This window comes from Salmo trutta, chromosome 30 (genome assembly GCF_901001165.1).
Source record: "Salmo trutta chromosome 30, fSalTru1.1, whole genome shotgun sequence".
Taxonomy (NCBI): domain Eukaryota; kingdom Metazoa; phylum Chordata; class Actinopteri; order Salmoniformes; family Salmonidae; genus Salmo; species Salmo trutta.
Genome location: NC_042986.1, coordinates 41020197 through 41035291, shown reverse-complemented (window position 1 = coordinate 41035291; position 15095 = coordinate 41020197). Strand labels below are relative to the sequence as shown.

The 15095-nt window shown below is 44.3% G+C and overlaps 1 protein-coding gene across 1 annotated transcript; it reads left to right on the top strand.

Moving 5' to 3' along the window:
- Positions 1-334: 334 nt before the first annotated feature.
- LOC115168694 (ATP synthase F(0) complex subunit B1, mitochondrial) lies at positions 335-10433 on the top strand. The gene is made up of 7 exons (XM_029724190.1): positions 335-454; positions 1287-1323; positions 2701-2843; positions 4978-5141; positions 5623-5748; positions 6138-6317; positions 10185-10433. The coding sequence occupies exons 1-7, from the start codon at positions 427-429 to the stop codon at positions 10260-10262; spliced, it is 756 nt and encodes a 251-aa protein (XP_029580050.1). The 5' UTR covers positions 335-426; the 3' UTR covers positions 10263-10433.
- The last annotated feature ends 4662 nt before the right edge of the window (positions 10434-15095 follow it).

The window sequence follows — 15095 nt, the reverse complement described above, 5'->3', positions numbered from 1 at the left end:
TATGTAACTACTGGACATGATGCATATACACTGTAAAACTCCCATCAATGTATTATTTTGTGTGTGTGTGTGTGTGTGTGTTTGAAAATAACATGGGGCTGATTGCCTCTGGACTTGAAACACTGTGCTTTCAAACTAGGCCTATTCATAACGCTAAAAACAAATTCAACTGCAACTATATTTAGGAGTTTAACTAAATATCCCGTGCGGCAAAGGTCATATCTCTACCTACTTGTGTGCTACCTAGTGGATTAAACATTGAACAACAGGACAATTTGTATGACAGTGACATACAAATCCCGTTAATAAATCTCGCGACGTTTGGCAATGATTTCCCAGTTCTCCGCCATCTTTGTGTGGCTCTTTGCAGTAGAAGGGCACGAAGAGAAGGTGGCCAGGAAAGACTTGGCATTTATTCGTTTAACCATGCTGTCTAGGCTCGTTTTCGTTTCAGGTATGCAATGTCAGCGTTTCATACATACTATTGAGTTGAAATAGCAGTAGTAATACCACGAAGTGTGGCTGACTTGAATGTAAAGCTGAAGGAGAAGGCCGCAATCACAATTGAATGAGCTACATGCTAACCTAGCAAGAACAGGGTAAATATAGCTTAGCAAACCGTAAATGTTACGTGCAAAATATTATTTTATTGTCCAATCTGGGTAGTTATTGCGCTCATATTTTGGAATAACTAACGTTATTTAGTTACTGTAAATGTCAAGGTAGTAGTCATTGTTTTTACGTTAGCCAGACTAGTCTCTGATCTCTGCCCTTGCTTGTTTGGAAAGGTGGCAAGCCTTCCACAGTTAACTGTTAGCATAGCTAACTTTACTGTAACTGACAGTTGGTAACTCATCGTACAAGTTCATCATGCATGATATTGGTGTCTTGAAGTAGGTATTTGTTTGTTAGCCAACTAGTTACCGAAATATTTAGCTATTTAGCTAGCTAGCTAGGGACAATGTCGAATCCAGGACGGCGGCTAATTTGTTAACAAACGTTAGCTAGCATACTAACACTTGTAGATGTCATGGCTATTGCATTTGACAGCTGACTTAACGTTGGCTAATGAAAGCTTGTATGTGGGCACAGTTCCGTAGCACAGACTCTGACTGCATAAGTAAAAGTCCATATTATTCTCTACCATTATGGGATTTTTTTTTTTTTTTACAGCAACAGAGCAGACTCTTTCAAACAACCACATGTTTCATTGACACTTAAATTCATGACATTCAAAACATGTTTCTTGTCTTTTTAATTATATTGACTGTTCTTTTCTCCTCCAGCTAATGCTGTAAAAAGCAGTGGTCCCCTCGGCGCTGGGTATGCACTTGTTATTATTACTTTAACTGAAGCTAGATTATGTTCTCTAAGTTAACATTGCACAATTAAATGTCAGTAAGCTGCATTTCAAACCGAGTCAGTTGTACAACTGAATGCCTTCAACTGAAATGTCTTCCGTATGTAGGGCTGGCTTAATCGACATCCACGTTTTCGTCGCCCGGGGAATAGTGGGTTAACTGCCTTGCTCAGGGGCAGTACGACAGATTTTTACGTTGTCAGCTCAGGGATTCGATCCAGCAACCTTTTGGTTACTGGCCCAATGCTCTAACCACTAGGCTTCCTGCCGCCCCATTGGCCCAGCGTCGTTAGGGTTTGGACGGGGTAGGCCGTCATTGTAGTTAAGGTTAAATAAAATGTATCTTTAAAGTCTAGCCAACTTGGATTTTTGATTTGTTAACAAGGTAGAACTGTTATGAATACAACTTCCTGTCTGTCTCCTACTGGTAGAACAGTTGAACTGTTATTTTTTACATTTTAGTCATTTAGCAGACGCTCTTATCCAGAGCGACTTACAGTAGTGATGACTTTTTCCCGTACTGTTATGAATATAACTTCCTGTCTGTCTCCAACTGTTTGAACAACAGCCTGTTCACTTTGTTTAGATGTTGAAACCAAGTGGCCTACCTGGATAAGATGCTTATTTGTCAGAATGAGAACGAGATGCTCAATGCGCATTTTATAAAACAGACTAGACAGCTAGCAAGTAACAGTATGTGGCTAAAATGCTGAACATTAATTTCCCACAATCATGTTCAATGATGCTCTAGTTTTAGTATGGTCTACTTAATTCTACATTTTTGAGCTTTTGAGACATGAAAAGGTATCTTTTAAAAAGGTCACGTTCTCCTCAATTACAGTAAAACAATGTCATTGTGTTTGTGTCCATATGACCGGTTATGTTTGACCAAACCTCAAATAGCGAGTTGAAACCGCTTGTCAGAGAGAAAGAAGTGATCTCTCATCTTTGTTGGCTTGGGGTGAGGGGCTTGGTGTGGGAAAGTGCACAGAAGGAGACCATTAAAAACCCTGAGCTGGCAAGGCAGTTAACCCCCAACAACAACAGGTCCCTGGGCACTGATGACGTGGATGTCGATTTAAGCCTGTACCTGATTTGAGGGGTTGGGTTAAATGCGGAAGATGCATTTCGGTTCAATGCATCTTTCCCTAAATGCCAATTCACAACACTAGATATGTCATTTTAATGGTCCAGTAGTTTTGATATGAATTGGCAAACTAGATAAATGAAATAAGGGTGACAAAATGATAATGGTGACCTTGAACTCTACATTGAAGATCTACATGCCCATCCTCTCCATAGTTCCTACAATAAAGTCTGCCTGTCCCCTGTCCTCCCAGGCTGGTCCAGCTGTCCCACCTCCACACGTCCCCCAACAGCCAAGCTCCAGTCCCCGCTCTGCCAGAGAAGGGAGGCAAGACACGCCATGGCATCATCCCCGAGGAGCTCTTCCAGCTCCTGTACCCCAAGACTGGAGTCACAGGTCAGCAGAACTTCCACAAACCTGGAGCAGTGTTCAGATAGAAATATGATATGTAGAACAAACATGCCTCACTGACATGTTGAATAACTAATAATTGAATCTGTATTCATGACATTTCTATCTACATAATCAACAACATTTGCCTATTGAATGTGGCCATAAACTTTCACCGTCCTATCCGCTCTTCCCCCTTATCCCATCCCCTCTTCCCCCTCCCATCTACTTTTCCCCTTGACACTCTCCTCACTCGTGTTCTATCATCACCCCCAGATTTCTACATCCTTTAATTTACTTTTATTTCACCTTTATTTAACCAGGTAGGCTAGTTGAGAACAAGTCCTTTATTTAACCAGGTAGGCTAGTTGAGAACAAGTCCTTTATTTAACCAGGTAGGCTAGTTGAGAACAAGTCCTTTATTTAACCAGGTAGGCCAGTTGAGAACAAGTCCTTTATTTAACCAGGTAGGCTAGTTGAGAACAAGTCCTTTATTTAACCAGGTAGGCCAGTTGAGAACAAGTCCTTTATTTAACCAGGTAGGCCAGTTGAGAACAAGTCCTTTATTATAACCAGGTAGGCCAGATGAGAACAAGTTCTCATTTACAACTGCGACCTGGCCAAGAACAAAGCAAAGCAGTGCGACACAAACAACAACACAGAGTTACACATGGAATAAACAAACATGCAGTCAATAATACAATAGAGTATACAGTGTACAAATGTGGTAGGATAAGGGAGGTAAGGCAATAAATTGGCCATGGTGGCGAAATAATTGCAATTAAACACTGGAGTGATAGATGTGCAGAAGATGAATGTGCAAGTAGAGATACTGGGGTGCAAAGGAGCAATATAAAGAAAATAAATAATGGTATGGGGGATGAGGTAGTTGAATGGGCTATTTACAGATGGGCTATGTACAGGTGCAGTGATCTGTGAGCTGCTCTGACAGCTGGTGCTTAAAGTTAGAGAGGGAGATATGACTCCAGCTTCAGAGATTTTTGTAGTTCGTTCCAGTCATTGGCAGCAGAGAACTGTAAGGAAAGGCAGCCAAAGGAGGTGTTGGCTTTGGGGATGACCAGAGAGATATACCTGCTGGAGCGCGTGCTACGGGTGGGTGTTGCTATGGTGACCAGTGAGCTGAGATAAGGCGGGGCTTTACCTAGCAAAGACTTATAGATGACCTGGAGCCAGTGGGTTTGTCGACGAATATGAAGCGAGGACCAGCTAAAGAGAGCATACAGGTTGCAGTGGTGGGTAGTATATGGGGCTTTGGTGACAAAACGAATGGCACTGTGATAGACTGCATCCAGTTTGCTAAGTAGAGTGTTTTGGGCTATTTTGTAAATTATATCGTCGAGGATTGGTAGGATAGTCAGTTTTCTGAGCGTATGTTGGCAGCATGAGTGAAGGATGCTTTGTTGCGAAATAGGAAGCCGATTCTAGATTTAATTTTGGATTGGAGATGCTTAATATGAGTCTGGAAGGAGAGTTTACAGTCTAACCAGACACCTAGGTATTTGTAGTTGTCCACATATTCTAAGTCAGAACCGTCCAGAGTAGTGATGCTGGACGGGCGGGCAGGTGTGGGCAGCGATTGGTTGAAGAGCATGCATTTAGTTTTACTTGCATTTAAGAGCAGTTGGAGGCCACGGAAGGAGAGTTGTATGGCATTAAAGCTCGTCCTGAGGTTAGTTAACAGTGTCCAAAGAATGGCCAGAAGTACACAGAATGGTGTCGTCTGCGTAGAGGTGGATCAGAGAATCACCAGCAGCAAGAGCGACATCATTGATGTATACAGAGAAAAGAGTCGGCCCGAGAATTGAACCCTGTGGCACTTCGATTTGACACACTGAACTCTGAGAAGTAGTTGGTGAACCAGGCGTGGCAGTCATTTGAGAAACCAAGGCTGTTGAGTCTGCCGATAAGAATATGGTGATTGACAGAGTCGAAAGCCTTGGCCAGGTCGATGAATACGGCTGCACAGTATTGTCTCTTATCGATGGCGGTTATGATGTCGTTTAGGACCTTGAGCGTGGATGAGGTGCACCCGTGACCAGCTCTGAAACCAAATCCTGTTCAGCTTCTCTCACTCTTCTCCTCTATAAATTATACTAAATAAACGTTGTCTTCTCTTCAGGCCCCTACATGCTGGGTGCTGGGCTGCTCACGTACATTCTCTCCAAGGAGATCTACATCATCAACCACGAGACCTTCGCTGCTGCCTGCATGGGTACCGTCATCATCTATGGTGTCCGGAAGTTCGGCCCCGACGTTGCGGCTTTCGCTGACAAACTGAACGAGGTGCGGAATTTATTGTCCCACTGAGGTTGTTTGGCCTATTTGATCATTAATTGCAGGTCTTCTTGTCATAAATCTTTTGGACTTTTGTAGTAGTTCTGGAGCAGTGTTTCTCATCTCCTCCAGTACCCCACCAGTCTCAACGCCTCCAGTACCCCCCCCCCAAAGTCCCAACTCTACCAGAGAGGACACCCCCCCCCCCCCCCCCCCAGCAGTGTTTCTGCTCTGGAGTACTGAGAAGATGCACCATGTTAAAACACAGCCTCGTTTCCACTGAATTTTCCATTGAGGCTTTTAGCCCCCCCTTTATTTAGAGTCACCAGTCCTGAGACATTTCACATGTTATGCAAACTGTCCATCATATGCTGTGTCCCTCTGATGCTCGTAGTCTCATAGTTGACCTATGACCCCCCCCCCCCGATGTTACCTGTGTTCTGGTTTTGACCCTCTGACGTTGGCTGTGTGTTCTGTTCTGGTTTTGCAGGAGAAAGTGCAGAAGGCTCAGGAAGTGAAGGACCTGGCCATGACCAGCTTGGCTCAGGCCATCCAGGATGAGAAGAAGGAGCAGTGGAGGGCAGAGGGACGACAGATGCTCTTTGACGCTAAGCGGGTGAGTGTGACATGAGGTTAGAACATGGGTCTCGTCTGTACGGTAAAGATGAGCTAAAACCCTAGGCTCAAAACCACACACTCCAATGAGGTCAAATCAATCCAACTGAAAAGCCTTTGATAGACCTATTTAACATGGTCTTCAGTCCAGGAGCAAGCTTCATCTAGGTCTGTGTAACCACTCCTAGGGCTGGTTTTTCTGGACACAGACTTCATTAAGTGTAAACTTGGATTATAAAGCATTGTGAATGGAGAATATCTGTTGAAAGTGTTTTTTTTTTAAATCCAGGACTAAACTGTGTCTGGTCTGGGAAACCAGACCCTAATGTCTTGGTATGATTTTAGCATGAGATGGTGTGCTAATGTCTTCTCCGTTCTTCCCCACCTCAGAACAATGTGGCCATGCTACTGGAGACCAACCGCAGGGAGAGGGTCCACATGGTGACCAACGAGGTGAAGAAGAGGCTGGACTACCAGATCGCCCTGCAGACCCTTCACCGCCGCATGGAACAGGAACACATGGTTAACTGGGTGGAGAAGAACGTTGTCACCAGCATCACTCCCCAGCAGGTGGGTTAGGGATGGGAGACACATTGGGAACATTATGTATTTGACTGGAGTGTGTATATAAATCAAATGTATTTGTCACTTACACATGGTTAGCAGGTGTTAATGCGAGTGTAGCGAAATGTTTGTGCTTCCAGTTCCGACCGTGCAGTAATATCTAACAAGTAATATAACCTAACAATTTCACAACAACTACCTTATACACACAAGTGTAAAGGAATGAATACGAATATGTACATAAAAATATATAAATGAGTGATGGCTGAACGGCATAGACAAGATGCAGCAGATGGTATGGAGTACAGTATATACACATGAGATGAGCAATGCAGGGTATGAAAACAACATTATTTAAAGTGGCTAGTGATACATTGATTACATCAATTTTCCCATTATTAAAGTGGCTAGAGTTGAGTCAGGATGTTGGCAGCAGCCACTCAATGTTAGTGATGGCTGTTTAACAGTCTGATGGCCTTGAGATAGAAGCTGTTTTTCAGTCTCTCGGTTCCAGCTTTGATGCACCTGTACTGACCTCGCCTTCTGGATGATAGCGGGGTGAACAGGCAGTGGCTCGGGTGGTTGTTGTCCTTGATGATCTTTTTGGCCTTCCTGTGACATCGGGTGGTGTAGGTGTCCTGGAGGGCAGGTAGTTTGCTCCCGGTGATGCGTTGTGCAGACCTTACCACCCTCTGGAGAGCCTTCCGGTTATGGGCGGAGCAGTTGCCGTACCAGGCGGTGATACAACCCGACAGGATGCTATCGATTGTGCATCTGTAAAAGTTTGTGAATGTTTTCGGTGACAAGCCACATTTTTCCAGCCTCCTGAGGTTGAAGAGGTTCTGTTGCACCTTCTTCACCACGCTGTCTGTGTGGGTGGACCATTTCAGTTTGTCCATGATGTGTACGCCGAGGAACTTAACTTTCCAACTACTCCACTACTGTCTCGTCGATGTGGATGGGGGGTGCTCCCTCTGCTGTTTCCTGAAGTCCACAATCATCTCCTTTGTTTTGTTGACATTGAGTGTGAGGTTATTTTCCTGACACCACACTCCGAGGGCCCTCACCTCCTCCCTGTAGGCCGTCTCGTCGTTGTTGGTAATCAGGCCTACGACTGTAGTGTCGTCTGCAAACTTGATGATTGAGTTGGAGGCGTGCATGGCCACGCAGTCATGGGTGAACAGGGAGTACAGGAGAGGGCTGAGAACGCACCCTTGTGGGGACCCAGTGTTGAGGATCAGCGGGGTGGAGATGTTGTTACCTACCCTCACCACCTGGGGGCGGCCTGTCAGGAAGTCCAGGACCCAGTTGCACAGGGCGGGGTCGAGACCCAGGGTCTCGATCTTAATGACGAGTTTGGAGGGTACTATGGTGTGAAATGCTGAGCTGTAATCGATGAACAGCATTCTTACATAGGTATTCCTCTTGTCCAGATGGGTTAGGGCAGTGTGCAATGTGATTGCGTCGTCTGTGGACCTATTGGGGCGGTAAGCAAATTGGAGTGGGTCTAGGGTGTCAGGTAGGGTGGAGGTGATATGATCCTTGACTAGTCACTCAAAGCACTCCATGATGATAGAAGTGAGTGCTACGGGGCGATAGTCATTTAGCTCAGTTACCTTCGCTTTCTTGGGTACAGGAACAATGGTGGCCCTCTTGAAATTAATATAGTCAGTATAGAGATGGGGACATGACCTACTTGACTGCTGTATAGAGGGGTAGGTCTATGTATAATAGTGTATAGGGGTGTAGGTCTATGTATAGAGGGGTAGGTCTATGTATAGAGGTGTAGGTCTATGTATAATAGTGTATAGAGGGGTAGGTCTATGTATAGAGGGGTAGGTCTATGTATAGAGGGGTAGGTCTATGTATAGAGGGGTAGGTCTATGTATAGAGGGGTAGGTCTATGTATAGAGGGGTAGGTCTATGTATAGAGGGGTAGGTCTATGTATAGAGGGGTAGGTCTATGTATAGAGGGGTAGGTCTATGTATAGAGGGGGTAGGTCTATGTATAGAGGGGTAGGTCTATGTATAGAGGGGTAGGTCTATGTATAGAGGGGTAGGTCTATGTATAGAGGGGTAGGTCTATGTATAGAGGGGTAGGTCTATGTATAGAGGGGTAGGTCTATGTATAGAGGGGTAGGTCTATGTATAATAGTGTATAGAGGGGTAGGTCTATGTATAGAGGTCTATGTATAGAGGGGTAGGTCTATGTATAGAGGGGTAGGTCTATGTATAATAGTGTATAGAGGGGTAGGTCTATGTATAGAGGGGTAGGTCTATGTATAGAGGGGTAGGTCTATGTATAGAGGTCTATGTATAGAGGGGTAGGTCTATGTATAATAGTGTATAGAGGGGTAGGTCTATGTATAGAGGGGTAGGTCTATGTATAGAGGGGTAGGTCTATGTATAATAGTGTATAGAGGGGTAGGTCTATGTATAGAGGGGTAGGTCTATGTATAATAGTGTATAGAGGGGTAGGTCTATGTATAGAGGGGGTAGGTCTATGTATAGAGGGGTAGGTCTATGTATAGAGGGGTAGGTCTATGTATAGAGGGGTAGGTCTATGTATAGAGGGGTAGGTCTATGTATAATAGTGTATAGAGGGGTAGGTCTATGTATAGAGGGGTAGGTCTATGTATAGAGGGGTAGGTCTATGTATAGAGGGGTAGGTCTATGTATAGAGGGGTAGGTCTATGTATAGAGGTCTATGTATAGAGGGGTAGGTCTATGTATAATAGTGTATAGAGGGGTAGGTCTATGTATAGAGGGGTAGGTCTATGTATAGAGGGGTAGGTCTATGTATAATAGTGTATAGAGGGGTAGGTCTATGTATAGAGGGGTAGGTCTATGTATAATAGTGTATAGAGGGGTAGGTCTATGTATAGAGGGGTAGGTCTATGTATAGAGGGGTAGGTCTATGTATAGAGGGGTAGGTCTAGTGTATAGAGGGGTAGGTCTATGTATAGAGGGGTAGGTCTATGTATAGAGGGGTAGGTCTATGTATAATAGTGTATAGAGGGGTAGGTCTATGTATAATAGTGTATAGAGGGTAGGTCTATGTATAGAGGGGTAGGTCTATGTATAGAGGGTAGGTCTATGTATAGAGGGGTAGGTCTAGGTATAGAGGGGTAGGTCTATGTATAGAGGTCTATGTATAGAGGGTAGGTCTATGTATACTAGTGTATAGAGGGGTAGGTCTATGTATAGGAGGGTAGGTCTATGTATAGAGGGGTAGGTCTATGTATAATAGTGTATAGAGGGGTAGGTCTATGTATAGAGGGGTAGGTCTATGTATAATAGTGTATAGAGGGGTAGGTCTATGTATAGAGGGGTAGGTCTATGTATAGAGGGGTAGGTCTATGTATAGAGGGGTAGGTCTATGTATAGAGGGGTAGGTCTATGTATAGAGGGGTAGGTCTATGTATAGAGGGGTAGGTCTATGTATAGAGGGGTAGGTCTATGTATAATAGTGTATAGAGGGGTAGGTCTATGTATAATAGTGTATAGAGGGGTAGGTCTATGTATAGAGGGGTAGGTCTATGTATAGAGGGGTAGGTCTATGTATAGAGGGGTAGGTCTATGTATAGAGGGGTAGGTCTATGTATAGAGGGGTAGGTCTATGTATAATAGTGTATAGAGGGGTAGGTCTATGTATAGAGGGGTAGGTCTATGTATAGAGGGGTAGGTCTATGTATAGAGGTGTGTGTGTAGAGGGGTAGGTCTATATACAGTACCAGTCAAATGTTTGGACACCTACTCATTCAAGGGTTTTTCTTTTATTTCTACATTGTAGGATAATAGTGAAAACATCAACTATGAAATAACACATATGGAGTCATGTAGTAACCAAAGAGTGTTCATTTTGTCTTTCAGGAGAAGACGAGTATTGCAAAGTGCATCACAGACCTGAAGGTTTTGGCTAAAGTCCAGCAGGCTAAGGCCACTGCTTAATTCACCACTGTACTGTCTAGACCTTCTCTCCTGAACCCCAACTGTTTGATGCTCACTTTTCATTACAAATAAACTATTTCCTCTTTAACCATATATGGTCTGTCCATATGTGTGTCTGTGTGTATACTGTACATGTCAACTGATCATAAAATAAAAGTTTCATTTTATTCAGTTCTTGTTTGGTGTTCTTAACCACAGTACACATTGAAAACATTCTCTACGTCATTATTATGAAATCAATATATTTGATAAGATTTTTGCCTCTCTGAATACACCCTACTCAGGTTGACTGTGATGTTTCCAAGCAGGAAGTTAAGGTTGGATATTTGTGCTTTTTACCTGCTGATGTGTTTGGGGATGCTTTGTCTTAAACATGTATGTCAACAGTGAAATATGAGCAGGTTGATCATGAACCAGTGAACAGGACACAGGCTATTTTCACAGGTAATGTTGGACTTCATGATTTAAGGCATAAGATACTGTCATGTCTGAGGGATTGACCATAAAATAATAGTATGAGCTTTGTAATGTTCGCTGGCAGTATTAAGTGAGATGTTATGCATTTGTGTTTATTAAGGATCCCCATTAGTTCCTGCCAAGGCAGCAGCTACTGTTCCTGGGGTTTATTATGGATCCCCATTAGTTCCTGACAAGGCAGCAGCTACTCTTCCTGGGGTTTATTATGGATCCCCATTAGTTCCTGCCAAGGCAGCAGCTACTCTTCCTGGGGTTTATTATGGATCTCCATTAGTTCCTGCCAAGGCAGCAGCTACTCTTCCTGGGTTTTATTATGGATCCCCATTAGTTCCTGCCAAGGCAGCAGCTACTGTTCCTGGGGTTTATTATGGATCCCCATTAGTTCCTGCCAAGGCAGCAGCTACTCTTCCTGGGGTTTATTATGGATCCCCATTAGTTCCTGCCAAGATAGCAGCTACACTTCCTGGGGTTTATTATGGATCCCCATTAGTTCCTACCAAGGCAGCACCTACTCTTCCTGGGGTTTATTATGGATCCCCATTAGTTCCTGCCAAGACAGCAGCTTCTCTTCCTGGGGTTTATTATGGATCCCCATTAGTTCCTACCAAGGCAGCACCTACTCTTCCTGGGGTTTATTATGGATCCCCATTAGTTCCTACCAAGGCAGCACCAAGACAGTTTTGATCTTGACATGACGCCAATACATGTCATCTGCCTGGTACAGTTGAAACCAGGATTCATCTGTGAAGAGCACACTTCTCCAGCGTGCCAGTGGCCAGCAAAAGTGAGCATTTGCCCACTGAACTGCAGTCAGGCCAAGACCCTGGTGAGGATGACGAGCACACAGATAAGTTTCCCTGAAGCGGTTTCTGACAGTTTCATCAGATTCCAGGTGATTGGTCTCAGACAATCCCGCAGGTGAAGAAGCAGGATGTGAAAGGTCCTCGGCTGGCGTGGTTACACGTGGTCTGCGGTTGTGAGGCCGGTTGGACGTACTGCCAAATTCTCACAAAATTTGAGAGAAATAAGCTTTTTTTGTGTGCGTATGAAAAATTTCTAGGAGCTTTCATTTTAGCTCATAAAACATGGGACCAACACTTTTTTTTAAACCTGAAATATTCCTTTGATTCATAGGCCTACTATCAATAATGACACTCAATCACTTCACAATTCATACATTACTTCACTGATGATTTACTTTCTTGTCAACATGTTTATCTTATATGAACTATTTCACCTTAAACCCTTAGTCCTTCACCTGTTGTATTGGATTTGAACTGGTGTGTGAACAGAGAAGATGGCAAGTGTTTTATAGAAATGGACAACCGCTATGATAGACTCAAACCAATCCATTGGTAGTGATTAACCACTGTCTTACTTAATTTATTCAGTCATATACTGAATAAATTCTGGAATCCTAATAGGCAGCTCAGCTTTTAATACTGATTACTCAGAAGTAAAGGGGAGTGAGGCTTCCATAGAACTAGAGTTGAATGATCATTCCAGTCAACGTTCTGTGATGTGGTGTACAGCAGAGGAAACATTCCTTCCTGTCCTATGATGTGTCCACTCTTGTTTCACAACACCTGCTGATGCACTATCGTGACCTTTGCAGATTGGTGACGTCACGATTTAAAACATGTTTTGGGAGTAGTAGCAGGCCGTTTTCCTCTCAACCCGAGGTACAGAATGCACCTGTAATCTCAACCGAGGTACAGAATACACCTGTAATCTCAACCGAGGTACAGAATGCACCTGTAATCTCAACCGAGGTACAGAATGCACCTGTAATCTCAACCGAGGTACAGAATACACCTGTAATCTCAACCGAGGTACAGAATACACCTGTAATCTCAACCGAGGTACAGAATACACCTGTAATCTCAACCGAGGTACAGAATGCACCTGTAATCTCAACCGAGGTACAGAATGCACCTGTAATCTCAACCGAGGTACAGAATGCACCTGTAATCTCAACCGAGGTACAGAATGCACCTGTAATCTCAACCGAGGTACAGAATGCACCTGTAATCTCAACCGAGGTACAGAATGCACCTGTAATCTCAACCGAGGTACAGAATGCACCTGTAATCTCAACCGAGGTACAGAATGCACCTGTAATCTCAACCGAGGTACAGAATGCACCTGTAATCTCAACCGAGGTACAGAATGCACCTGTAATCTCAACCGAGGTACAGAATGCACCTGTAATCTCAACCGAGGTACAGAATACACCTGTAATCTCAACCGAGGTACAGAATACACCTGTAATCTCAACCGAGGTACAGAATGCACCTGTAATCTCAACCGAGGTACAGAATACACCTGTAATCTCAACCGAGGTACAGAATGCACCTGTAATCTCAACCGAGGTACAGAATACACCTGTAATCTCAACCGAGGTACAGAATACACCTGTAATCTCAACCGAGGTACAGAATACACCTGTAATCTCAACCGAGGTACAGAATGCATCTGTAATCTCAACCGAGGTACAGAATACACCTGTAATCTCAACCGAGGTACAGAATACACCTGTAATCTCAACCGAGGTACAGAATACACCTGTAATCTCAACTGAGGTACAGAATACACCTGTAGTGTCATTGTGTTGATTATTAAGTGGGTTGCTAGATCCGGTCAAGGAAAGACAGTAGTGATAATTGAGAATATAATTGAGAATAATATAATACACTATACACTATAATTGAGAATTTCAATAAGCATTTTTCTACAGCTGGCCATGCTTTCCACCTGGCTACCCCTACTGCAGTCAACAGCACTGCACCCCCTACAGCTACTCCATTCAGCTGATGTTCTGAAAGAGCTGCAAAATCTGGACCCTTACAAATCAGCCGGGCTAGACAATCTGGACCCTTTCTTTCTAAAATTATCTGCCGAAATTATTGCGACCCCTATTACTAGCCTGTTCAACCTCTCTTTCGTGTCGTCTGAGATTCCCATAGATTGGAAAGCAGCTGCTGTTATCCCCCTCTTCAAAGGAGGGGACACTTGACCCAAATTGCTATAGACCTATATCCATCCTACCCTGCCTTTCTAAGGTCTTCGAAAGCCAAGTCAACAAACAGATTACCGACCATTTCGAATCCCACCGCACCTTCTCCGCTATGCAATCTGGGTTCAGAGCTGGTCATGGGTGCACCTCAGCCACGCTCAAGGTCCTAAACGATATCGTAACCGCCATCGATAAGAAACAATACTGTGCTGCCGTTTTCATTGACCTGGCCAAAGCTTTCGACTCTGTCAATCACCACATCCTCATCGGCAGACTCAATAGCCTTGGTTTCTCTAATGATTGCATCGCCTGGTTCACCAACTACTTCTCTTATAGAGTTCAGTGTGTCAAATCGGAGGGCCTGTTGTCCGGACCTCTGGCAGTCTCTATGGGGGTGCCACAGGGTTCAATTCTTGGGCCGACTCTTTTCTCTGTATACATCAATGATGTTGCTCTTGCTGCTGGTGAGTCTCTCTACGCAGACGACACCATTCTGTATACTTCTGGCCCTTCTTTGGACACTGTGTTAACAACCCTCCAGACGAGCTTCAATGCCATACAACTCTCCTTCCATGGCCTCCAACTGCTCCTAAATACAAGTAAAACTAAATGCATGCTCTTCAACCGATCGCTGCCCGCACCTGCCTGCCTGTCCTGCATCACTACTCTGGACGGTTCTGACTTAGAATATGTGGACAACTACAAATACCTAGGTGTCTGGTTAGACTGTAAACTCTCCTTCCAGACTCACATCAAACATCTCCAATCCAAAGTTAAATCAAGAATTGGCTTCCTATTTCGCAACAAAGCATCCTTCACTCATGCTGCCAAACATACCCTCGTAAAACTGACCATCCTACCGATCCTCGACTTTGGCGATGTCATTTACAAAATAGCCTCCAATACCCTACTCAACAAACTGGATGCAGTCTATCACAGTGCCATCCGTTTTGTCACCAAAGCCCCATATACTACCCACCACTGCGACCTGTACGCTCTCGTTGGCTGGCCTTCGCTTCATATTCGTCGCCAAACCCACTGGCTCCAGGTCATCTACAAGACCCTGCTAGGTAAAGTACCCCCTTATCTCCGCTCACTGGTCACCATAGCAGCACCCACCTGTAGCACGCGCTCCAGCAGGTATATCTCTCTGGTCACCCCCAAAGCCAATTCCTCCTTTGGCCGTCTCTCTTTCCAGTTCTCTGCTGCCAATGACTGGAACGAACTACAAAAATATCTGAAACTGGAAACACTTATCTCCCTCACTAGCTTTAAGCACCTTGCTGTCAGAGCAGCTCACAGATCACTGCACCTGTACATAGCCCATCTATAATTTAGCC